Raw genomic sequence first — 26,818 nt, forward strand, 5'->3', positions numbered from 1 at the left:
CTGCTTGGATCGATACACCATACGGACCGCAATGTTTGTGGCCACCCACAATGGACCGCAGTTCTTTTGCGGCCAAGCACCACCCGTGGAAGGACCTATGGGTCAACGTGGCACCTATGCCAAACAGGTGAACCACTTATAGTTGACACCACTGAAGGCCAAAATACAGAAATGGACGCGGTTGGCGCCTTTCTTTATTTTTGAAAAGAAGTAAGAAGGCCAAGTGCACCACACGAAGGCAAGACCAGCGGCAGAACATCGGCCGGCTGCGACACCACACAATGATTTATAAACACTTTATTGGTGCACCGGATGGTGCTCACTGTGTGATGGGGTGGTGCTTGATGCTTGGAAGGGGTGCTCTGCACGTTATTAAAGGCCGTCGGCCACAGAGCACTCGTGGGTTGGTGTATCGATGCTGGCAAGCGTGCTCTCTCTATGCATAACATCTGCATGTGTTCCTCCAAAAACAGGTCCTGGATCGTAGTGTAAATATCAGCGTAGTCTTGTGTAAATAATGCTCCCTACCGGCTGTATGTTTAGTTTGAGAATTATTTCCGGATTCGGTTATCCTGTGGGTGTGTTTCTGAGAGGAGAAGGGTGCAACGTCGCAGGGGGACATATTTACTCATTTGTGAATATCTGTAAAACTGTCGCACTCAGGGTAGAGTTAATAGTAGAGGGAACTACATTGCGTGCCACACTAAAGTAGGTAAAAATTTATCGGGTCGGGACGCCCCGAGGGTAGAGAAGGGTGCAATGTTGCGAATATGGAATTTGGCCTCCATATCCGCTTGTAAATATTCCCCTATTTTCCCCAATACTCCCCAACTATCCCCAATCCCCCATTCCCTAGTCCCATTGTCTGTAAACAACAATCAGTAGAGCCGACCTTCCCCTTTTTCCCCCATTAAATGTCGTGCCCAGGTCCACCGCACCACACGTAGACCACTTTCGGACATCTTGCTAGTTATTCTTAGTCTATGTCAGTTAAGGCCTCGTTTCCATTAATTATGACTCTTCGTTGCACCAGAATGTGATTATATGGCACCAGTAGTGAGTTTAGGACCTTTCCCATACCTCCTCCCATCTTCTTCCCCGTCTACAACAACAGAGGGGCACGGCGCTGCGCGGGGGGGAGTGTGCGTCCTCCCACCGGCTCGGTTAGCCGCCATCGACAATGCGCTCCAGACAACGCGCTCCAGACCATGCGCTCCACGGGGTTACCACAAAGGGGCTCCTTGTCAGCTCCTCGTCAAGGGCGGAGCCGGTAACCCCCCCGCACGCACCCAATGAGAAGCAACGTGCCGATTCCACGAGGCGGAGCTAACGAGCCGAGGGCGTGTCACTCCCCGCCGGATATACGCGGCCACGTAGCGGACCGGACGTGACGTCAGATGCGCCCCCAGCTTGAGCAGACAAGTCACCATCTCCGAGCGCTGAATACCTCCCCGCATCTCTGGACCGGACCGAGTCGATTCTGACCTTTGAGCCCAGGTGCACCTGGAGCCATCGATCCTGCCTTTCCTAGCCATCAATCCCCGTGTGAGTCAGCTTTGTCCCGTTTATCTGTCGTCTGTTGGGAATAATATAAGATTGTGTCTAAGTGCTTGTCTTTCTATGTTGTACCTCTCGTCCCTGTAATCTGACCTTCCGTAACGAATATAATCTCCTCCGGAGGTCTTGAGAACCGTATCCCTGGTGTCGTCATTTTAATCCCAGCCGTGTGTCCTTTTCCTTTATTGCCTTTATTGACCTAGCGTAGCGCGATTAGTCAAAGTTCGAGTATAATCGGGTAACTTGTGCAGACGTGGTCATCCCAAAACCGCTCGGTGAATAACATCCAAGCCACGTCTGTAACAGTATTATGGAAGTGATGACTGATGCAGATACAAAATGATTTATATTTAAGGAATTTAAAACCAGAGAGTAAAAGGACTTTCATCAATTTTACTTTACACCACCAAACAACAATTTATGAAATTGAAAATTAAATCCGATATTCAAGTACAACAAACTTGTTCCACAAGTGTCCATCATCGTGACATTTTAAGAACAAATTCGAACCTGCCCTAACAAATCAAATTCCTTGCACAGCTCAGTCCGGCCTAGAAACTAAATCATCCTGAAAAAACAAAAACTCCAACCTGGTCCTGGAACAAAATCGGATGATTCTTTACTTTATACAAGCCTATGGCAACGGCAATCTTAGCACAAAACAGGAGTTTTAAACACAAGTAATATTAATAAATCAAGCACTATCAGAAATACCAAGCATCAGATCCAACAAACATGAAGCAAAATATACAAATCAGGAAGGAAATAAACATCTCGTGTGGGGGTTAAGTTTGAATTAAGGGAGGCAGAAAACATCCTTTAACGAGGTGAACGTGAAAGTGTAATTAGAGCAAACAAATGAGGGAATCAAGTTTTGGAGAGGAGGCGTTGCAGGATAAGAACCGATTATAGGGTCAGGTATCATACAGACAGACGATGGAGATTTTGTGGCCGAGCACACGCTTGAGTTTTAAGGGGACAAACATGGTGTACAGACTTGGCATGCTCTGAAAAAGAGACAAAGTGCTGGCTGTCCAGAGCAAGCAAACAGCCACCTCTTATTCAAGCTTGAGTCGCTGCGAAGACACACGATAAATGAGAGAATCCGAGCCTGGGTCCATGGAGGCGAGACTGTATGCGGTGAGAATGAGGGCCAGCGAAAGCAATATACACAACCACAAAATGATGTTGAAGATGACGCTGTAGTTTGAGCTATATTTATAACCAAGGTTTGGGTCCTGTGGAGGGAGAGGTGAGAGAGAAGGTGAGAGAAAATTGTCATGGGACGAGAAGTCATTCCTTAGTTTCGACTCGTTGAGTAACTCATTGCCGAAAGTTTCATGAGTCAAATTAAACAAACATCATAAGCTCAGTGCAGTTACCACCACTACCATCACATGACAGGTACCGGTGGTAAAATGCCAAGTAGGACAAACCATGTCATCCTCAGTACGTGGATACTCCAAACAGACAAAAAGAGACTAAAGTAAATACACATTCTGGCTCAGTTTGTGAAAAAAAAAAAAAAATGTTTGTGCAAGATCTGAAAAACACTGAACCTGCACACTGCTACCTGTCTTTACAAGCCTTTCATTGATCACCAGCACACCAAATAGGAGGTGCATCTCTATATATATATAGTACTATAGTACTGTGATGACTGGAGATGAGAGTTGGGATGACTGACTGGCGATGAGAGTTGGGATGACCGACTGGAGATGAGAGTTGGGATGACCGACTGGAGATGAGTTGGGATGACCGACTGGAGAGATGAGTTGGGATGACCGACTGGAGAGATGAGTTGGGATGACCGACTGGAGATGAGTTGGGATGACCGACTGGAGATGAGTTGGGATGACCGACTGGAGATGAGTTGGGATGACCGACTGGAGATGAGTTGGGATGACCGACTGGAGATGAGTTGGGATGACCGACTGGAGATGAGTTGGGATGACCGAATGGAGATGAGAGTTGGGATGACTGAATGGAGATGAGAGTTGGGATGACCGACTGGAGATGAGTTGGGATGACCGACTGGAGATGAGTTGGGATGACCGACTGGAGATGAGTTGGGATGACCGACTGGAGAGATGAGTTGGGATGACCGAATGGAGATGAGAGTTGGGATGACCGACTGGAGAGATGAGTTGGGATGACCGAATGGAGATGAGAGTTGGGATGACCGACTGGAGATGAGTTGGGATGACCGACTGGAGATGAGAGTTGGGATGACCGACTGGAGATGAGAGTTGGGATGACCGACTGGAGATGAGAGTTGGGATGACCGACTGGAGATGAGAGTTGGGATGACCGACTGGAGATGAGAGTTGGGATGACCGACTGGAGATGAGAGTTGGGATGACCGACTGGAGATGAGAGTTGGGATGACCGACTGGAGATGAGAGTTGGGATGACCGATTGCAGATGAGAGTTGGGATGACCGACTGCAGATGAGAGTTGGGATGACCGACTGCAGATGAGAGTTGGGATGATCGACTGGAGATGAGAGTTGTGATGACGGACTGGAGATGAGAGTTGGGATGACCGACTGGAGATAAGAGTTGGGATGACTGACTGGAGATCCGTCCACAACTTTTTGAGATATCATGCTATATATCGTTGCTGGCCCTATCTCCCAATGGTGAAGAATCACTTGTAAAATTAAATTACTCTCGTATCCGAATTCATATTCAGATCTTCACTAAAATCAAATCATTTTGTCCGTGTCACATACAATACATCTCTGCCAAGCTTCGTCCGAATCCACCCACAACTTTTTTAGATATCTTGTTCACAAACAAACAGACAGACAAGGGTTAAAACATAACCTCCATCCACCTTCGGTGGCGCAGGTAAATACTTGAGCCTTGGCAGAAATGTGTGGACCGCAGTGGTGATCATGTTAAGCAATAAATATGTAACACGGTAGAATAAAGATTGATGGTAGTAACGGTCTTTGTTTCATTCAAATACATTTACCTGTTTCAGAGGGAAAGTCATAGGAGGCATTACTTTTCAACACGCCCTCATGTTAAAACTAGAACGGGCACTCGGTAGAGCGCATACCTTCGCCGCAGCTACTGTTCTGTACTTGGCATGGGAGTGTAGGGAACAGAACAACAAAAATACGATTTTGACCTTTTCGTGACCTTGACCTTGACCTTTGACCCGATTGCTCCCAAAATCTAATCAAATGTGTCCCGTATAATAACCAATCATCCCACCAAATTTCATGCAATTCGGTTGAATACTTTTTGAGTTATGCGAATAACATACACACACACACACACACACAGACATACAAATAAATACACAGCGATCAAAACATAACCTTCCGCTTTTGCGAAGGTAATAATGGTCTGACAATTTGCAAGTAGAGTTGAACAGGGAAAATGAGACGACATTTGAGGGGGGAGGGGAAGAAAATTCCACCATTTCTGTATGTAAAGTGTGGAACAACTCCTCCATGAGGCTCCATCTCCATATAAAAGGAAAAGGTTGGCTTTAGGGTAAAAGGGAGATGGAGATAAAAAGTGTGACAATAAATGTAAAAGCAACTATATATATTTTTATTTTTTTTTAAATATATATATATATATATATATATATATATATATACCTTTTCATCTGCTGCAAGTAAGTTCCTCTGTACGAGTGGCACAACTTCAGGGATCGAGTCGGTCGTTGCCACAACAGCCAGTGCTTTGCCCTTGCACATCCAATCTACTGCCATCGCAACCTGATAAAAAATATATATATCTATATATATTCAAGGAATAGTAAGTACTCGGATGACACTTCCAAGAAACATCACATAACCAACCAATGACATGAAATCAGCTTGCAAATGCTTTGGTGAAGAGATTGGTGATCTAAAGCAAACCTCAGTAATCCTGGTAACCAGTAGTTGTCTGGCATCAAAAGTTGGTTTAGCCTCGTCACCATGGAGTCGTTCAACAGCAGCCAATCCAGTAAGGGAAACAGAGACAAGAGCAGGAGAAGCATCCATAGTGGTTGTAGAGAGCTGGGGGAGGGCAGGGAGGAAGGTAGACGTGAATAAATAGGATAGGAGTGCAAGGAGTGAGTGAAAGTGAATAAAGAGTATGGCAATGTATGGAGGGGGGTAGAGGTTAACATAAAGGATACAAGTATAGAGGATAATCTTTCTTGGGAAACCACATTTCAAAGTTGGCCACCAAACGCCAGCCGCCGACTGGCCATCCTCTGTCGTACAATCCTTCTTGGCACACCTGAACTCCTATATCTACCGACAAGGCCTTCATTCACAGCTTGATGGAGTGCTGCTCTCCCCCTCGAGGCTTGCACCCCTGCCTCACACCTTGTTCAGCTCAATGCCGTGGAAACCAAGGCCTTCAATATCATTAGACTCTCAAATGATGAAGCTGAGTCTATGGGCTTATCTTATCACCTTCCCATCCTTCCCATTGCAGACAGGTCGGTGGTCTCTCTGTCTTCTCACGCCTTCTTTCTGGTCTTGCACCCTCTGCCCTTTAAGGTGTTGTGTTTCCTCCCCCCACCCCCCCCCCCCCCCTCCTTCCCCCCGTCCCCCACACTTTCCCACAGCAGGGCGACTTAATCCAATCCATCTTCTGGTGGATTGCTTTGACCTTCTGGTGAAACTACCAAAATCCAGAATCACTGTTCACATCCACTCATTTTCCCACTTATGGAACCAACTACCTCATTCTCTTCAATCCCATTCATCCCTCCAGGTCTTCAAGACAGCTGTTCACCACCATCTTCAATCACACCCCTCCCCCCACTCCAACCCAACCCCCCACCCATCCAAAACCATGATATTTTCTACCTCCGTTAAACCACCCCTCTCCTCTACCTCCCCCACCCCACTTCCTCCACATACTTTACCTTTTCTACCTCTGTTATACCACCCCTCTCCTCTACCTCCTCCACCCCCACCAAAATTTCAAGTTTTTCTCTCATGAGAGTTTGCTTCTGTATCCATATTGTCCACCCCCTGCATCCTCAGAAAACCCTCATTCTTACCTCATTCTTACCCACATCCCTTGTTTGTCTGTCTCCCTCTATTTTATCCTTCAATCATGCTGTTGGTATTCCCCCCCCCCCCCCCCCCTCTTTCTTCTGTTCCTTTTGTTCTGTTGCATCCTAATCCGTTCTGTGTTCTAGCTCTTGCACAAGCTTTGACGTATACAAAAAAGTGCTCCAGACAGTCCTGTCCTATTACAATCCTCATTCCATTTCTTCACTTCATCCACTCTTTCCTCAATTTTCTTTTGTCAAATCTGTCCCAGCACTCCCCCCACCCCCACCCCCCTTCCATCCCGCCCCACCTCCTCTACCCACTTCACCCCTCCCCTCCCACCACTTTCCTTGGCCAATAAAGTTTTTCCATCTACCATTTACTGCAACAGTATGTGGTACTCGTATCTCATTTACCCTATCCAGAAAACGAGGAGCAGTAAGAGGACAAGAAAACAAATTTCAGATTTTATGCAATTGCCACAATGATAGAGAAAAACAAAAACAAAAGGGAAATGTGAAACATCATGCATATTTTACGATGTTACCCCTACTGACTATGGTAAGACGGCAAATCAAAGTTGCATCCTCACCATCTCCCGCAGCAAGCGTAGAAACTCCATCTCCTGCAGGAACAGGTGATCTGGCTGTGGAAAGAACAATATCGATTCAAAGTAAAATAGGAGCAGTGGGGTCTGGAAAATGTTATCAAAATGGCTGGCCAGTACCTGCCGAGATGCATTTAGACTCAAACCCCTTACCTGCAGCGATGCATTAAGACTCGAGCGCCGATTTGAAACATCAGCAAATTCAACCCTCCCCAATTGTTCCACATCTGCAAAGTCCTTCCCTGTGTTTTTCGATTCAAACTCCTACTTGGGATGTGGGTACAGGTCGCCATGTCACAAGCAAGTGTTTAGCAAAGTAACAAGTCCATGTTGAGCCAAAAGCAAGCAATTTATATTGGAAGGTGATGAAAGAAAAATCATTAATGGCAACGAACCTTCGCTAGGGATTGATGGAAATGACAAGAGGAGAGTCAAAAGTAGAGAGAAGAGAGGACTTTAAAGGTTCACTCATTCCCCAGTCCACCTGAGAGAACAACATGGCAGGAAAAATGAATGAGAAAGCAATAGATTGAAAAAAAAATGAAAAAAAAAAGCTTGATGTTTAGGAGAACCTCGTCAGATGTTTTTCTTCAAAGTGGCCCAAAACGCAATTTTTTTTTTCCTGAAAAACCATTGAAAATCATTTATCCATAATATAAAAGGAGTTCGGCCTCGATGTGTGTGCGTGCGACTGTGCATCCGTCAACAAATAGGGGATTTATACGCCGTTTGTATGCTCGCCGTCTTTTTATCAATCAGATGTTAGGCAATCTGCAAAAAGTATGATATAGTTGAATACGGTGATGATAGATTGACCTGTTGGTTCACGAGTTATCAAACAGAGTGACCACTATATTCGTCATGGGTGTGTGTCTGTCTGTGTGTCTGCCTGTGTGTTTGTGTTCATCTGTGTGTCTGTCCTGTCTGTCTGTGTGTCTGTCCGCAGCATAACTACCCGGTATCATCCAATCTTGATGAAACTTGGGTGGGAGGTTGATATCATGATCTAGTTGTGTCCTGCCTAGTGTGGGCGTATTGCGCCCATTGTGGGCGGAGCCACGCCAAAAAATGTATTTTTAGGGGGGTAATCAATTTCAAGCTACATCTTCTCCGAGGGGTTTGGGGAATCTGACAGGGGTTTCGGTATTTGGTTAGGCCAATGTCATGTGTCTAGCCCCACGGAGCTCGATTTTTCATTTTCGCCCCAAGGTCAAGGTCACAAGGTCATGAAATTTAGAAAAGTCGATTTTTGATGGTTTTATTACATTGTTCGCTTCCTGAGAGGGTGAAATGTCATACATGATCTTATATTATCACATACATCATGAAATACAAGTTTTCCAACAAATTTTAGAATCTTTGACCTTTGACTTTTGAAGGTCACAAAGGTCAAATTTTCAAAGTTGTCGGAATCTAACCAAATTTTCGGTATTGTGTAGCTAACTAACCTCATAACTGATTATACATTATTTTCTATCTCATTTCAAGGTCAGTAACCTTCGTTTTGACATTTCAAGGTCACAAAGGTCAAATTTTTCAAGTTGTCGGAATCGAACCGAATTTTTCTTCAGGGGTCCTCCCCTTACAACTAGAGAATAGAGTCCAAGAGTTGGAAGAAATAGGTAAACAAAAAAGGTAAATAATGCCAATGCGATGCAATTTAAAATTTATAGAAGTTAAACTGAAGTCTGAAGTTGTGAACAGGGCGATTATTAAATTAAAGTTATTCTATACCATAATGTTGTGTGTGGATAATTGAAAGGCCAGCACCACACACAATTACATACAGCTGGCTCTTAAAGGCCTGCGCACGCAGCGCATTGGGGCCCTTTGTAAATAGGCATGTACACCGCATGTCAGGGGCCGACACCTGCCACGTGGGCCCCCGACCCCCTCACCCCCCCCCCCCCCCCCAGTCCGGGCCTGTTTCGGTTATAGTCCGTCCTTTGTCATTGAATACCGCTCGCTCGTGAACCATCGTCGTCTCCTGACTTGTTTCAATTTAAAGTTTAAAACAAAGGCTTCCTCCATCTTCTTCACTTATGATAATGGTGAGTCAATCCCGTTTCTCATATCGATTAGATTCAGAAAACGCTTGCCATATTCAATACCTTTTTTCTTTCAACATTTCCATTTTATTCATACAACAGTAATATATCGCCCTATCAAACAGTATTTCTGATTATACACCGCCTTTTAAAGTTGGATTGTGAAGAAACTATTGGAGAAAAAATTAGTGATGGAAACGCTTTCAGGGGGAATTATGAAGCCTCATCATTTCGAACCTTATGCGAGCGATTCAGACGAAGATGGCGACAATAGAGGTGTTACAGAAGATGAAAACGCCAGTCGCACGTTCACTACAGATTGGTACGTTTTGTTTTTCCATTCAATTTACAGAGTATGAGGGATTCTTGTGTTAATTGATAAATCAGTTATATTATTCCAGAAGAAAAGCGGCACAGCACAGACAATGCCCAGACACACTCGGACACCGGTGAGAAAATTTAGGGTCTTTCGGCCTATTGGTGCGGCAGGAAACCATCTCGCTTTGTGTTATTACAACCACCAAGGATGCATCAACTAGGCATATTTGTGGAAAATTGAAAACTATTCGCAGTTTGAGTTAAATCGTACCGTGATGTAAGCCATAGAAAATATGAAAACAGCAGCCAACTGCTGAGTGTGGTGTCACGACCAAGCAAGCATGAAGAAGATTTCTACTTTTAATTGCAAAATTACCTACTTTATATATCACAAATCGGAAAAAGACATCATATCTATTTTGTAGGGTAGCAAGGGATAGATTAGCGTTGGCAGTCTGAGTGTTTGGGATCCCCTTTAAACTCCCATTCTCCTCCAGTACCAATTTCATGGTCCATGGAGTCGACCATAATAGTAACAGATAAGCTACATCGAGCAAAACAAACAAGATGTACTTCAATAAACAATCCGGCCTGACTTCAAGAGCTGGTTGGGGGTTATGTTGTTTGTGAGAGTAGTGGTTCTACATGGTGTGTGTGCACACTCAGAGTGTGGTAATGTTTGGGCCTTGCAGGAAAAGTACGTTATTGGCTGGATACGAGATGACTTCACGAGGGAAAGGGAGGGTTCTGGAGGTTGCCACGGTCACCAGGAAGGCCCCTTTGGGACGATTGAAGAGATCACCAGCCATAAGTCCAGACCAGTGCAGCGGCTGGGGGAAGGGAGTACAGTTTTGCAATCATCAGTTCCGTGTGATTTTTGGTATCATCAGGAGAAGTGTCAAAAGGCTGTGCAATTTCACCACAATAATAAAATTAAAGGAGGGGCTGGGAAGTGGGGGGTGGGAAAGGGGGGGGGGGAGTCTGTTCATTAGAAGAGGATATGGAGTGGAGGGAAGACTGATTATTAAAAGAGGGGTTGCGAGCGGGGAGAATTGGAGGGGAGGAAGGAGAGGCTGTTCAATTTCATGATGTAAAACACCAACATAATCCCAGATTGCTGTTTCACTCTAGTTCCTGCTTTACACATGGATCAAGACAAGTTTTAATGTAATTTACATTTGCCAAAGGAAATAATGCTTGAATGTACATTTATAAAATAATCAATTTCTCTCAAACAACAATTTGAGTTTAAAGAGATATCAAATAAATAAAATTAACAGAAGTCACCTCCTCAACAGAAAAGCCCATTGCCATGGCGACAACATCACCCAAACGGTCACCGGGCACTTGGCCAGCTTTCGGGTCGAACGTCACCGAGGATGGAGCCTTGGCAATGTAAAAGGTGTCGCACCAAGCGCCTGGAAAACAGAACACAAGATGCTGGCCTAATAAACCCAGCTACAAAGATGAATGAGGGAAAAAGCATGGTTTTGGATCAATATCAAAAACATCCTTGCAGTAAAAAACCAAACAAGACCGAAAGTGTAACAGCGGCATACAACAACAACAACATGCATTTTAAAAGGCCATTTTCCCTGCTAGAGCGGGGGTTAGCCTTGCGGTCCCCATGACAATCTTCTCCATTTTGCCCTATTTTCTGCATCTCTCCTTGTTAACCCCCTTGCCCGCATTTCTTCTTCCACCATCTTTAGCCAAGTCTTTCTCGGTCTTCCCCGTCTTCTACTTCCTTCTACATTCATTTCCATCACTCTTCTCAACCAGTCACTTTCATCCTTCCTCAACACATGACCAAACCATCTCAACCTGTTCCTCTTCACAGCATCAATAACAGGCTCTATTCCCATCATCTTTCGCAATTCATCATTTGTCTTCCTCTCTCTCAACGATACTCCGCACATCCGTCGAACTATTCGCATTTCCACCCTTTCCAACCTTCGTTGCTGCTCTACGTTCATTACCCATGTCTCGCTCCCATAAATCATAACACTTCTCACACATGCAGCATACACCTTTCCCTTCAGCTTCAACGACACTCCCCTCATCATCAGCACGCCACTCAATTCCCGAAACTTCTTCCATGCACATCTCACTCGAGCAACCGTTGCCGAGTCTGATCCACCTTCTCCATTCAGCATGTCTCCGAGGTAGCAAAATGTTTTCACACCTTTCAGCTTCACGCCGTCTCCAAGATCCAACTCAACATTTCCTCCATCTGCAGCTCCCTCTGTGCACACCTTACATTTGAATGTAGCTGCCACACTGGTTAATGAGCCTCTTAGACCACTACATTTTTTATGAACCCACTCAGCGCACATTGTACACTGAATGGAGTTCACTCCGACACCCTTCCTACACACAGCACAGGGCCACTTCCCAGTTCTTTCCACCTCACCACATGCTTTACCACTTGCCATCACCTTCGTCTTTCCGATATTCACCTTCAGACCTTTTGTCTCCATACATTCCTTCCACGTGTTCATCTTTTCCTTCAGTCCATCCATACTTTCCGCAATCAACACCAGATCATCTGCATACAACAACTCCCACGGTAAACCCTCCTTTACGTTCTGAGCAAGCACCTCCATCACAGCTACAAATAGTAGTGGACTTAGTACCAACCCCTGATGCACTCCCACCTTCACCTCAAACTCACCACTGTTCCCGTCCTTCGTCCTTACAGCTGTGCGTGCTCTTTTGTACATTGCCAACACTACTCTGATCAACCATTCCTCCACTCCTAACTTCCTCAATGCCCATGTCAATACTTTGCGTGGAACCCGATCGAATGCTTTCTCCAAATCAACAAACCCAAGAAACAACTTCTTCCTCTTCTCCATGTACTTCTCCTGCAACTGCCTCACAATGAAAAGCACGTCTGTCGTTCCTCTTCCTGGCATGAATCCAAACTGCATTTCGTCGATCTTCACTTTCTTCCTTATCCTCCTCTCCAACACCCTTTCCAATACCTTTATTCCATGCTCCAATAACTTTATCGCTCGGTACGAGCCACACTCCAGAGGGTCACCTTTCCCCTTGTATAGAAGGACGAGGGTACTCAGTTCCCAATCCACTGGAATGCGGCCTTCTTTCACCACCAGATTACAGATCTCTGTCATTCCCTTCACACCCCAACTTCCTGCTGCCTTCAACATATCTCCCACAACTCCCGTCGGCCCTCCCGCTTTTCTACCCTTCATTGCTTTTATCGCTTCCTCAACTTCCTTCTCAGTTATCTTCTCTGCCGGTCCTAAAACTGGGTTACTCTCTATGTTGCCATCCCATTCATTCTCTGTATTCAACAGCATTTCCATATATCTTTTCCATCTTCCTTTAATTCCATCTGGGTCGACAACGATTTGTCCCACTTCATCCTTCAAGCAACTCACCCCCATCACATCACACCTCTTTCGCTATCTGCTTTGCAATCCTGAATACTGCTTTCTGACCCTCTTCCGAATCCAAGCGTTCTCTGAACACTTTCCTACATGCCTCCTGCGCCTTTGCTACCTCTTTCTTTGCAGTTCCTGGCTGCCTTATAACTTTCATGCTCTGCTGTTTCTGCTCCCGTACCCTTCGCCTTCTGCCACTCCTTGAACTTCTTCCTCTTCTCGTCAATCCTCTTTCCAACTTCATCATCCCACCACCATGTTTCCGAGTGCCTCGGTGGTCCTTTTGTCCATCCACATACCTCACCAACGGCTCCCAACAGACTAGCTCTCATTGACATCCAACCACTTTCAAGCTCAACCACATCATCCTCGACCCTACTCAGCCTCTCTTTTAATGCCTCCCTTACTGTCACCTCTTTCAACCTCCACACCTTCATTCTCGGTTGGTACTTCACCCGCCAAGCTCTCCTCGCACCTTTCACCCTTACGTCGCAGACAACCAAGTGGTGCTGTGAAACAGCCTCCTCCCGGGATCACCTTTGTGTCCCGGAGGTGCCCCCTATCTCGCCTACGCACCATCAAGTAGTCAACGGTTGTCGTCGACCCACCTGACGTGTATGTAACAAGCTTATTATCCTCTTTCTGGAACTGAGTATTGTAACAGCGGCATAGCCGGACTTGTAAAATATTATAAACCACAAACACACATGATTAGCTTTTTAAACAGTCGCTAATGCTGTTTATAACATTAAACAAAGAAATATGGATGAATCCAGACATCCATGAGGAAAGTTTTACTTCCAGAACTGAGGGAAGATCTACTGTAATGTATATTATACCCCACAAGGGTTGGGTACGTACTGTTTTGTTGGAAGAGACGTAACGCTGATGCTTTCGATATTTGATGGTCATTTTAATATCGGTTTGTTTGTGTTTCACGCTGAATGAAAAATGTAAAGGTAGAGCATGGCGATTGTGATATATGACAGGTTCGTCGATATGTTCGGCATGAACGGCATACAAATCAAAATGGCGGTGTGTGGAGAGGCAGCCGCCGTAATGACATCAGACGTAATCACATCACCCTGTCATGTGACCAGATCCTCAGCTCTGATTAATATACGTTTGAGGGGACATATATATATATATACACACACACACACACACACACACACACACACACACACACACACACACACACACACACACACACACACACACACACACACACACACGCCAAAGTACACACGTCACCACGCCGGACTACGGGCGTCATAATGTACGGATTTATCTTAGATTATTGGACCTTTAAGCCTCAAATCAACCAACAACAGCGATGTAACGGATATACACAACTCCAGTAATACGGTCATTGTGGTCTTTATCATTAAAAACTTTCACACATTACATTAAACTCAAAATTTGATTTGATTAGGCTGTTTGATATGCCAATATACAAATCTGAGGTTCAAACTTGATGTACATTTATCCAAAGTCTCCTAATGCAATTACCTTTCATGTTATCATTAAATGTACCATGGACCTCTCCTTCATGACCCTTGCACAGTAATTACCCAGTTACATACAAGACAATTTTTTTTTTTATACAAGACCAGCAGGAGTACCCGGCGTTGCCGGGGGGCGGGGTGGGGAAGCAGGAGAGGGAGAGGGAGGGGGAAATGGAACGGGGAGTTGTGGGGAAAGATATACTACATATACATCCTTTGGGGGGTGGAGGGGTGGCTTTGACAGGCCCCTCCGTTTTGGGAGAGGGAGGGAAGGGACGGATGAAACATTTTCCCATGCAAAGAGTGCTTCATAACCTCAGTGTTGCACAGGTAAAAAAGGAAATTGTAATACCCTCTGCCACAATCACCAGGTGGCGCTACACGATACACATTTACATAGAGAATTCACGCCCCTCTCCTAGTCCCCCACACCCCCCGAATCAGGCCGTGGCCACATAGCCGATGTTACCCCCCAGACAAAGTCGTATTTGTATTTGTACCCTGAGTAAAGTATAAAAGTGTTTATAGCTGGAGTACCCGGCGTTGCTCAAGCGAAAAAGAAACATTAACATATTTGAAATGAGGGCAAATACAATGGAAAAGCAATTACATCCAAATCAGAATCCATCACAAATGTCAAATCGTCATTTTACCTTTTCGTTGAATATATTGTTGCGAATATGGAATTTGGCCTCCATATCCGCTTGTAAATATTCCCCTATTTTCTCCAATACTCCCCAACTTTCCCCAATCCCCCATTCCCTAGTCCCATTGCATGTAAATAACAATCAGTAGAGCCGACCTTCCCCTTATTCCCCCATTAAATGTCGTGCCCAGGTCCACCGCACCACACGTAGACAACTTTCGGACATCTTCCTAGCTATTCTTATTCTATGTCAGTTAAGGCCTCGTCTCCATTAATTATGACTCTTCGTTGCACCAGAATGTGATTATATGGCATCAGTAGTGAGTTTAGGACCTTTCCCATACCTCCTTCCATCTTCTTCCCCAACAATTACAACAACAACAGAGGAGATGGCGGCGGAGCGGGGGAGGATGCGTCCTCACACCGGCTCGATTAGCTCCAGACCATGCGCTCCACGGGGTTACCCCGAAGGGGCTGGCTGTCAGCTCCTCGTCAGGGGCGGAGCCAGTAACCCCCCCGCACGCACCCAATGAGAAGCAACGTGCCGATTCCACGAGGCGGAGCTAACGAGCCGAGGGCGTGTCACTCCCCGCCGGATATACGCGGCCACGCGCCGGATGTGACGTCAGATGCGCCCCCAGCCTGGAGAGAGAAGTCGCCACCCCTCGAGCGCTGCAATACCTCCACCGCATCTCTTAAACTGGACCGTACGTGATCCTGCCCTGAGCCCAGGTGCACCTGGAGCGATCGCTACCCGCTTTCTTTGCCATCAAACCCCGTGTGAGTGAGCCTTGTCCCGTTTATCTGTCGTCCGTTGGGGTTAATATAAGTGTGTTTAAGTGCCCACCTTCCTATGTTTCCCTCTTGTCCCTGTAATCTAAACCTTCCGCATTATTGTAATAACAACCTTTGAGAACCGTATCCCTGGTGTCGTGTCGTATTAATTCCAGCCGTGTGTCTTCTTTTTCCTTCATTGGTCTAGCATAGCGCGATTAGTCAACGTTCGGGCACAATCGGGTAACTTGTGCAGACGTGGTCATACCATAAAACCGCTCGGTAAATAACATCCAAGCCACGTCTGTAACAATTGGTAGTCAGGAGATGGGATTCGAACCTGGGACTAAATTTATTTAGCCCAAATTTTGGACACCAATTGTGTTAGTACTGTAACAATTGGTGTCGAGGAGTGGAATTCGAACCCGGGACTAAATTAGTTAGGCCCAAATTTTGGGAGGGAAAATCGAGCCGGAGCGCGTACGGCGCTCGACCGAATCGATTCGGAGCGCGTTTCCCGCGCGAAATTATAACGGCGAAATTTCAATTTGTTTTACGAAAATAAAAAATAAAAACCGAATTTTGAAAGTCGCGCTATGGCGGATCAAGACAGCTGGGGTCCGGTAAAGGAGAGTGAGGTAGGGTCGATCCAGGACCAAAATGAGGGACAGGAGGAGAGCGAAGCAGTGAGGGCGGCAGGTTCGCAAAATAGCGCCGTCACGCACGAAGAAGCGGGCGCGCAAAATGGCGCCTCGCTGGTCACCGTGCCCGCGACCGAAGTAGCGCCGCTGGGAAGATTGGAACTTTTTTTTATACAAATGACGGCCCTTATGGAAAAGAATAGTGAGCGATTGGAAAACCAAATGGGGGTAATGAGGGACGAAGCGAGGGGTACCAGTGAGAAGTTAGACAATAATTTTGAGGAGTTAGACAAGAAAATTGGGAAGTTAGACAATAATTTTGAGGAGTTAGACAACGGGATAAAAGAAGTAAAGAATGGGTTAACGGGGGTAGAAAACAGAATGGCCGCTCAAGAGAATCAGATAGAGGGAGTGAAACATGGGTTAACGGGGGTAGAAAACAGAATGGCCGCTCAAGAGAATCAAATGGAAGGGATGCAAAAAGGGTTAGAGGGGTTAGAAAACAGTATGGAAGGCAAATTGAGGGACATGAGGGACCAAGCGGAAAGGGAAGTTAACCAAATGGGGCAGCAGATAGAGGGGGTCAGAATGGGGGTAGAAACCAAACTGGATGCTCACAGGGAGGAAATGGAGCAGATGAGGGTGGCATCTGGGCAGGAGATGCAAGTGATGGGAGAGGAGATCAGAAGAGGAGTGAGTGAGGAGGTCGGAGGAGTGCGCGAGGAGGTGAGGCACTGTAAGGAGCACATGGAGAAGGAGGTGAGAAAGGGGACTGTAAAGTTACAAGGGGGCATAGAGGACCTGACGCAGGAGGTGGAGCAGCTGATGGTGGGACAGACGGAGTTAGTGGAGCAGGTTCAAAGGAACACTGCGGTATTAGGAGGGTTGAAAGCGACACGGAAAGAAGTGGAAGAGGGGGTGAGCGAAATTAAGAAGCGACGGAGAGGGAATAACAAAGAGATAAAAGAGGAGATAAAAGAATTGGTCCAAAGTCTGTGTTTGGATCGTGATGATGTGCTCATTAACCGGATGAGGGATTCGCAGGTGATGGAGGAGAAGCGAAGAGGAAGAGGACCCGGTGTAAGTGGTGACCAATATGGTCGTGCGTATGATGCGCCAGGGGATTTAAGGAGCTTGGGGGTCGAGATGGACCCGGGTGTTCGTGAGAGGCCGTGGGTGAAGTGTGCGACAGGTCTGGTGTGCGAAAATGGAGGTGTGCAAGAAAGTCCGACTCTGGGGTGTGTGAGGAAAAAGTGTGTACCAAGGAGTGAGTGTGCTGGCGAGAGTGAGTCGGTCGTAGCGTGTGTGCGAGGGAGCACATGGGAGCGCGGTGTGGTGAGTGTTACAGAGGGTGTGACGGGAGAGTGTGCGCGAGGAAGGTGTGTGACGGACAGGTGCATGGGGAAAGAGTGCGCTGTCAAAGGCAAGGAAGAATGCACACCTGTGGTGAGTGTTACAGAGGGTGTGACGGGAGAGTGTGCGCGAGAAAGGTGTGTGACGGACAGGTGCATGGGGAAAGAGTGCGCTGTCAAGAGTAAGGGTGAGTGCGCTATCAGGAATGGAGGTGAAAGTAGTGAGAGTGACATGGAGCGTGAGTTAGTTGTGACAGGTGAGCGAGGATGTACACCTGGGATGGAAGGATGCACACCTGGAATGGTAGAGCGTGAGTGGGAATGCACGCTGGAGTTGGTGGTGAGGCACGTGGTTGGGTGTGCGAATGAGAGCACACCTGTGATTGTCACAGAGGAGGTGACAGAGGAGGGGGCGCGAAGCGGTGTATTGGTGAGGTGTGCGAGCAACGAATGTGTGCCAAAGTGTTCGGTGGTCAGGTGTGTGACCAAGGCTGTGAGTGGAATGAGTGTACCTGGGTGTGTAAGGAAAGGTACGAGGAGCATGGGCACGGCTGGATGTGTGAGCAAGGAACGGGCTGCGGGGTGTAAGCGTCCAGGTGAAGCATCGACGTTAGACGGGGTAGAGTGTAGAACGACTTATAGCCGAATCGGGCCCTCGGTGCGTGCCGGGCCTCGCTTTGAACGGCCGCGTCCGTGCTCCACTAGGCGGAGCGGGCGGCTGGATAGGAAGGGTCGTCATGGCGACCACGTTTTGTTGAGACGTGCCGGCAGGTCGAGATCGGGACATTGGATGGCTCCACGCCGAGGTGATGCGTGGGATCTCGGCCCGGGTAAGCCCCCGTCCCTGCACCGAGTGCCGGACGCATCCAGCCGCTGGCACAAAACAACCAGCATCCATTGCTTGGCTTTACGAAGCCGGGCTTTGGACAGGGATTGGCGCACCGAGAGGTATTAGTGAGTCGACTGGGTGATGAGGTTAGTGTTTTGGCCCCAAAATTAGAGAAAAACAAAATTTGATGATTGGCAAAGGATTGGCAGAGTGATGATTGGTAATGGTACAGTGATTGGCAGATGATTGGCAAATTTTTGATTTGTTGAAATTTGATGTGCAAAATTGGTAGTGAGAGACCCCCGATGTGGTGGGATGGCATCCCTGCCACCCTTCCCATGGGGGGGCAAAGGAGCAATAGCTTATGGGGTGTATGGCAGTGAAAACTAGCCCGGGTGGGTTAGGATATTGTGTGTAGGGATCTATAGAAGATGACATTAGGTAACGTTAAGATTAGTTAGTGACTGATACCTGTAGTGGGGACGCAGGTAGATTAGTGTGGATGATAATGACGAGGGAGCGCAATAGTTTAAAGGGACGACTGGGAAGCGCAAGTTTCAGAAGGGAGTAGTTAGCTGAGATGATGCCGTGTTTGTGAGAATTGAACAGGTGTGATTGCACAGGTGTGCAACTGGACAGGTGTGTGGAGCAGTGTATGAGTAGTGAGTGTGTGGATCAGCGCGAATGCGCTTGGGGAGAGAAGGGTGCAGGTGGCACCAGGTGTGAGAGCACAGGTGTGCAGGTACAGGTGTGTGGAGAGAGTTGGAGTAAGTGGTACGGAGTGGTGTGCATGGTGCGAAGGTGTGGATGGGGGAAGAGTGGACCCCCTTTCACGAGTACCCGGGGCGGGTAGTGTAAGTGTTAGGTAGAGGGTGCAGGTAAATTGTGGTTGGATATTGGCATTTGTGGTGCGGTTGCAGAATGGTGTTGTGAATGGGTGCATTAGTGTTGTGGAAATGGCTGGGCGTGTAGCCTGTTAGTGTGTGTAGTTGGTTGGGCACTCCACCACTGTGAGGATGTCGGCCAGGTGAGGCCGCAGGTGGGCTCTGGGAGCCGGTAGTTGTGAGTGGGTGCCTGAGGATCCCGGGTGTGGATCGGGCAGCCCAGTGCCAGAGAGGGCACGGAGTGGGGAGAGTGCCAGAGGGCCTTCCCCTGGTAGTTAGGTTAGGGTAAGGAGCAGGTAAGCTCGGAGGCAACTGCAGTGGTGGAGGTGTGCAGGTGGGTAGACCCACTGGGAGAGGTACACGTCGCAGCCCAGAAATTGTACGAGGGCACCGGGAGATGAATCGGGGGAGTGAGACCCCAAATTGAAGAGCACCACAGTTTGGCCAATGGGAATTGGTTTTTAGAACCCATAGTGTAAGAGGGCCAATGGTTTGGCCGGAGGAAGACCCCGGGTAGTGTAAAGTTGTTAAAGTCATTTAGGAAATAGTTAGGATTGATGAACCTGTCGCACCATACGCAGCCACTTACCTGTGGTGATGATGATGACTCCACACCTGTGTTTTCTTTGTTTTGTGCAGGAAATGAGATTGCTGTGTGGATTTGTGAGACGCATCACGACGTGGATGAGACATTGGGGTGATTCCATCTCTCCCTCCTTAGGAGGGACTGATGATGAATTGGTGATGGCAAATTTTGATGTGCAGTTGGAGATGGCAAATTTTGATGAGAGTTGAAAATGGCAAATTTGATTGGTTAGGAGGGAGAGAAGACGAATTTGGTTTATGGGAGGAACGGGGAAGACAGTAGGGATGTTTGTCGATTTGTAAAGTAGATGTTTATGGGTAGTGTTGTGTTTTGTGGATGCAGTAAGGGGTAAGGGAGGGGCCATGTAGGTTACCTGGTGGGGGGGGGGGGCGTACGATAGGAACGTACCTGTCTCACCTGGTTCCCATGTGCCCCCAGTGTGCATCACCTTACATTGCGTGCACTTTTGCGCCCTTACCACCTTACTCACTTGTTTCTTCTTTTGTCTCCCACCTCCGAGGATCTGGCTTTGGGGTAGAGAGAGAGGAGAGAGAGGTGCTGGCTGCGCAGTTGTGGGCCTGCACTTTCGCTGTTTGCTGCCGGGATCGATACACCATATGGACCGCAATGTTTGTGGCCACCCACAATGGACCGCAGTTCGTTTGCGGCCAAGCACCACCCGGGGATGGACCTATGGGTCAACGTGGCACCTATGCCATACAGGTGAACCACTTTTAGTTACCACCAAGTGCACCACAAGAAGAGCAAGAGACACCTGCAGGGTTAGGGGTTGTCGAATTTATTTTTATACCAATGAACAATGGTGACTGCACCGGATGGTGCTGACTGTGTGGTGGGGTGGTGCTTTTGATGCTGGGAAAGGGTGCTCTGCACGTTATTAAAGGCCGTCGGCCACAGAGCACTCGTGGGTTGGTGTATCGATGTTGGCAAGCGCGCTCTCTCTCTATGCATAACATCTGCATGTGTTCCTCCAAAAACAGGTCCTGGATCGTAGTGTAGATATCAGCGTAATCGTGTAAATAATGCTCCCTACCGGCTGTATGTGTAGTTTGCGAATTCTTTCCGGATTCGGTTATCCTGTGGGTGTGTTTCTGTGAGGAGAAGGGTGCAACGTCGCAGGGGGACATATTTACTCATTTGTGAATATCTGTAAAACTGTCGCACTCAGGGTAGAGTTAATAGTAGAGGGAACTACATTGCGTGCCACACTAAAGTAGGTAAAAATTTATCGGGTCGGGACGCCCCGAGGGTAGAGAAGGGTGCAATGTTGCGAATATGGAATTTGGCCTCCATATCCGCTTGTAAATATTCCCCTATTTTCTCCAATACTCCCCAACTTTCCCCAATCCCCCATTCCCTAGTCCCATTGCATGTAAATAACAATCAGTAGAGCCGACCTTCCCCTTATTCCCCCATTAAATGTCGTGCCCAGGTCCACCGCACCACACGTAGACAACTTTCGGACATCTTCCTAGCTATTCTTATTCTATGTCAGTTAAGGCCTCGTCTCCATTAATTATGACTCTTCGTTGCACCAGAATGTGATTATATGGCATCAGTAGTGAGTTTAGGACCTTTCCCATACCTCCTTCCATCTTCTTCCCCAACAATTACAACAACAACAGAGGAGATGGCGGCGGAGCGGGGGAGGATGCGTCCTCACACCGGCTCGATTAGCTCCAGACCATGCGCTCCACGGGGTTACCCCGAAGGGGCTGGCTGTCAGCTCCTCGTCAGGGGCGGAGCCAGTAACCCCCCCGCACGCACCCAATGAGAAGCAACGTGCCGATTCCACGAGGCGGAGCTAACGAGCCGAGGGCGTGTCACTCCCCGCCGGATATACGCGGCCACGCGCCGGATGTGACGTCAGATGCGCCCCCAGCCTGGAGAGAGAAGTCGCCACCCCTCGAGCGCTGCAATACCTCCACCGCATCTCTTAAACTGGACCGTACGTGATCCTGCCCTGAGCCCAGGTGCACCTGGAGCGATCGCTACCCGCTTTCTTTGCCATCAAACCCCGTGTGAGTGAGCCTTGTCCCGTTTATCTGTCGTCCGTTGGGGTTAATATAAGTGTGTTTAAGTGCCCACCTTCCTATGTTTCCCTCTTGTCCCTGTAATCTAAACCTTCCGCATTATTGTAATAACAACCTTTGAGAACCGTATCCCTGGTGTCGTGTCGTATTAATTCCAGCCGTGTGTCTTCTTTTTCCTTCATTGGTCTAGCATAGCGCGATTAGTCAACGTTCGGGCACAATCGGGTAACTTGTGCAGACGTGGTCATACCATAAAACCGCTCGGTAAATAACATCCAAGCCACGTCTGTAACAATATGCTGTGCCGTTCATCGCGTTTCTGAGTCAAGTATGATGACGTTCAGGAAGGAGAAGAAGCCTTACCACCAACTTCGACTGCTTCTGGAATTGTTTTATTTGTGTTCAAATGTCTGGTGATTGTTTTGTATTTATTTATGCGAATGTGCACTTGTATATAACTGTCTTTAATCAAAAGGTTTAGGCACTATAGAGAGATGTTTTAAAAATCCAAAGAAAACAACTTTCTTTTTCTTCCAAAAACACTCCCAGGCAGTCACTGATGAACCTCTGAAAGTTTGACGAAGATCCGTTCAGCCATCTCTGAGAAAAATGGTGACACACACACAGACCAACAGCTCTCATATAGTAGATATAAGGCTCGTAATGGAGCTGCCACTCACACGTGGACATACTGATGAGATACGATGATAGGCGTTATACGAGATACGAGATAGGCGAGATACGAAAAATAGGTGTTATTGAAGAAATGCCGGTAACAAAACAACACCCGGCAAAACTAAGATTCCTAAATGGGACGTCCCCATACAGACTCATATACAGACAAAGGGAACAACAAAAATGAAAATAAATGTGTGGGTGTTTTTAGGTACTTAGCTCTGAGCATCTCCTGAACCCCCTCGGAAATCGTCAAACCCCCTCGTCCTTGGCGGGAACAGCACAGGCCTCTGTGCGCAGTTCGCTCAAGGGAAACGCAGGCCTCAGTCCGTGCGCGGGAAACTGCCGGCCTCGGTCCGCAGTTCTCTCCTCCTCACGATCACAATGATGATGATTTTGGAACACAACCGTTCACCACCAAACCCACCCGTCAAGAGCTCGTAAACTTCAACCGTTCGTTGAGACTGTCCCACCGCAAGAGCTTATCGGTGCCCGTGCACTTTCAGATCCAGAAGCTGAGAGAAAGCCAAGAGAGAAAATGTCGGGGAGAGCGTTCTTTTGTACTCAAGGCTCTGACGTCATCCGACGCTGCCCGTGCCTGCTCCTATCAGCCAGTCCCTTTCTTCGTTGTTCGACAAATCTCACCAATCACTGCTCTCCAGGGCGTGGCCTCCCGGACCTGCCTGCTTGATATCACATGTCGGTGGTATCATCGTTGGTGCTCAAAGTCCTGTTTCCGGTTAGCTTTTATTTAGTGTCTTTTAATGTGCTATTGCCTGGCTTTGTGTGTGTGCTGCATTATCATAAGGAACAGAGGGGAAAAATAAGAGGCAAGTTACATACAGGGGATTCATTACCCATAATTCCTAACCAATTAACATAACCCCACCCCTCTCATGGGGACACATACACTTACACAACATACGGTCTACCGGATCCCAAATTATGTACATGGGGGTTCTTCTTCTTCATTGCACCATACGGAGCATGGTAATCCATACACTTCTACCTGACTCTAAGGTAATCATTGTCTACCCCCCACAAAGTAACAGTACTTTTTGTCTCCTGTTGGTCAGAAACTGCTTCAGCCAGGAATTAACTTTACAAAGAAAACCTAAGTGATGATGTCTGAACAGAAAATACTGCTGAGATACAAAGAGTTAAAAAGGCTTTTGTGAAATCAATATAAACTTGAACAGAACTCAGTGGAGATCATACCTCCACCTGGTTGCCCACAACACTCAATGGTGAAGAATCACTTAAAAAATTCTACTAGCCGTATCCGGATCCGAATCTTCACCAAAATTGAATCGATTCTTCCTTGTCACACACACAACCTGTCCAACAAGTTTCGTCCAAATACATCCATAACTTTTTGAGATATCCTGCTATGTATCGTTTTTGGCCCGATCTCCCAATGGTGAAGAATCACTTTTAAAAATTCTACTAGCCGGATCCGAATCCGGATAATCACCAAAATCGAATCATTTCGTCCTCGTCACATACGCTACATCTCTGCCAAATTTAATCCAAATCCGTCCACAACTATTTGAAATTTTTGTTCACAAACAAACAAACAAACGGACAAACAGGGGTGAAAACTTAACCTCCATCCTCCACCTTTGGTGGCAGAGGTAATAACCACATTTCATTCCTTTGTCAAAATTGGAGGCTCAATTTATATAGGCAATCCAAAAAGTTGTTTCATAACAACACAAACAAGGAGAAGCTTGATATCATGGTTTAACCAATCGTCGGGGTAAATGAGTGTCGGAGCACACCTATTAACAACACCGATCAGTTTACTTATCCTAAACCTAACCGTAACCAGAGACCAGCCTTCCATGGAGATTTCCTATTCACCTTTTATACTTTTTGTGGCCAACCCCTGCATAAAGTATCCTCATTGACATACCTGGTAGTATGTGAATGAGGATACAAAATAGACAACAAATCAAGATGGTAATGTACAACTCACAAAGGTAACGTCCAAAGTATGCTCGGTGGTATAATGGTGTAGACTGGGTGGCTTTTGCCATCCCACGTGCGAGCAAACCCCAGTCTTGGCTTTATTTGAACGATCCTTCGTGGATTGTAAATAGTTCATTCTGAATGCGGCAAATTCAAAACTGGGTTTGGTCATTCGCGGAGGTCTATATACCATTATACGTCCAGAGCAGAGAGTCCACGTGAGCTGGGCCTCTGACGCGACAACTTTTGTCCACTATGGGTCTTGGAGGTCGGCGGTCTGAACCCCGGAAGGGTAACACCAAAGACTTACAAAAATGGTACGTGATGCTTCCTTGCTTAACACTCAGCATCAAATTATAGAGCATGGACAAAGAACCACAGGTTGGCAACCATTACGCAGTCTTGATGGGCCTAAAGGGTAAAGCCTAAAGGCCTCGTCCTGCATTGCAACTCCTAAGGGAACTCTAATGTATAACCTTTGTGGAATACAGATAGATAGCCTGCATATGACGACTCAACATGTAAATAAATGTACAACTGTGACCAGACGTGAGACCTGCCTGGTTAATCGCGAGTATTAGGGAAAATGACAGGGCAACGACAATAGTTTAAAAGGTTATTTTAGATTATTTTGCACGTTATGGGTATTTAATAAACAATACTCGTCTTACCCAAACACAGGGATAAAAGCGCCGAAATGAAAAGCCACAACGCCATGGTTCAGTATGAACCTGCGAGGCAGACGAGGTCAAATGACAAATATGACATAACAGGCAACAATGACGAATCGATCTTCCGCTCTTGAGATATAAGGTCGTTTTCTCACTCCAATGTATCCATGTACGGCAGAAATAACTATAAAAAGACAACAAAAATATATTTTGTGGAACTTCAGAAAAGCAATCAGCTTATCGAGCAATCTTATACGAAAGATTGGAAACACTGCCACGACTTTTACTGCCATGGCGCCAAGCATTGCATAAGCAATTTTTTTTCTCCCCATCACCATTAATCACCAGCATTAATAGTGACGAGGGGTGTGTTCCATTACCAATAAGGGGTGTGTTCAGTTATCACGTTTCTTGTAGAGCGCTCGCCAAGGGGCTTCGGCACTCAAGCAAGCATTCAATTTGAAACCGTTAAAGAACGTGGTGTAGTGTAGTGCGGTGCTATGCGCACGACTTGTCTTGCCAATAAAGGAAGCAACAACGTACGTAACCAAAAGCGTCTTTATTCGAAGGATCAAACTATAGCACTGCCGTGCTCGGTGCTCGGGGCTGTGACTGTGGTCTGTGAGCCCCGTGTATATCCCGAGGCCACGCCTACCCCTCGGGCGTGGCCGACACCCTCTTGGTGCGCGGAATGATGTCATCGCGCCAGCGAGCCATCGTGTCCGCCACACGCGCCCCCCCAGAATTCCCGCGCACCTGAAGGGTCAGTTTGCGGGGCAAACAGATGACCTGGCCGAAGCGCCCTCTGGCGGCTGGCAGCGTCTGCGATGCCGGGCTGCCACCGGCTGCCCCTGGGATGGGTGCGGAACCAGGGGGCGGCATGCCGGCGGGGTTGGGCGGTGCCGGGGGTCCGCCCGCCGGGGGGCGGCCCCGACGCGGGGGCGGAGCCACTGGCGGGGGTGGTCCACGTCGAGGTGGGCCGGTTTGAGGCGGTCCACGGAAATGCGGTCAGGAGTACCGCCGATGTCCAGGGTGAAGTGCTTCGCCCCGGTCTCCAGCACGCGGAAGGGCCCGTCGTACGGGGGCCGCAGCGGTGTCCGGTGGGCGTCGTGTCGGACGAACACGTACTCCGCCGTGCGAAGCTCCGGGGCGACGTGCGTGGGCGCGCGCCCGTGGTACGCCGTCAGCACCGGGGCGAACCTCTGGGCGGTCTCCTGCAGCGCGGAGCGCTGCTGCGTCGCGGACCATGGTGCCGTGGAGTCGGGGA

The 26,818-nt window shown here is 47.5% G+C and overlaps 2 protein-coding genes across 2 annotated transcripts; both read right to left on the reverse strand.

The window, feature by feature from the left end:
- Positions 1-1,936: 1,936 nt before the first annotated feature.
- On the reverse strand, positions 1,937-7,475 carry LOC137425218 (renin receptor). Its single transcript, XM_078776423.1, has 5 exons — positions 7,338-7,475; positions 7,170-7,223; positions 5,441-5,581; positions 5,177-5,296; positions 1,937-2,795 (listed from the first exon to the last, which is right to left on the reverse strand). Exons 2-5 carry the CDS (start codon positions 7,197-7,199, stop codon positions 2,616-2,618), a joined length of 471 nt encoding a protein of 156 aa, XP_078632549.1. The 5' UTR covers positions 7,200-7,223; positions 7,338-7,475; the 3' UTR covers positions 1,937-2,615.
- An 11-nt stretch (positions 7,476-7,486) lies between these two features.
- On the reverse strand, positions 7,487-25,702 carry LOC144891807 (renin receptor-like). Its single transcript, XM_078776424.1, has 4 exons — positions 25,552-25,702; positions 10,838-10,968; positions 10,252-10,380; positions 7,487-7,668 (listed from the first exon to the last, which is right to left on the reverse strand). The coding sequence occupies exons 1-4, from the start codon at positions 25,595-25,597 to the stop codon at positions 7,585-7,587; spliced, it is 390 nt and encodes a 129-aa protein (XP_078632550.1). The 5' UTR covers positions 25,598-25,702; the 3' UTR covers positions 7,487-7,584.
- Positions 25,703-26,818: the final 1,116 nt, after the last annotated feature.

Source organism: Myxine glutinosa, chromosome 4 (assembly GCF_964187855.1).
Source record: "Myxine glutinosa chromosome 4, kmMyxGlut1.1, whole genome shotgun sequence".
Taxonomy (NCBI): domain Eukaryota; kingdom Metazoa; phylum Chordata; class Myxini; order Myxiniformes; family Myxinidae; genus Myxine; species Myxine glutinosa.

Coding starts and splice junctions, on each gene's coding strand:
- LOC137425218 (XM_078776423.1), bottom strand. CDS start 7,199: ATGGAGTTTCTACGCTTGCTGCGGGAGATG. Junction 5,582..7,169: donor TACGCTTGCTGCGGGAGATG/GTGAGGATGCAA, acceptor GCCCTCCCCCAG/CTCTCTACAACCACTATGGA. Junction 2,796..5,176: donor TACTTGCAGCAGATGAAAAG/GTATATATATAT, acceptor CTCCCTCCACAG/GACCCAAACCTTGGTTATAA.
- LOC144891807 (XM_078776424.1), bottom strand. CDS start 25,597: ATGGCGTTGTGGCTTTTCATTTCGGCGCTTTTATCCCTGTGTTTGG. Junction 10,381..10,837: donor TGGGCTTTTCTGTTGAGGAG/GTGACTTCTGTT, acceptor CCCTTCCCCCAG/CCGCTGCACTGGTCTGGACT. Junction 7,669..10,251: donor TCTCGTATCCAGCCAATAAC/GTACTTTTCCTG, acceptor TTGTTCTCTCAG/GTGGACTGGGGAATGAGTGA.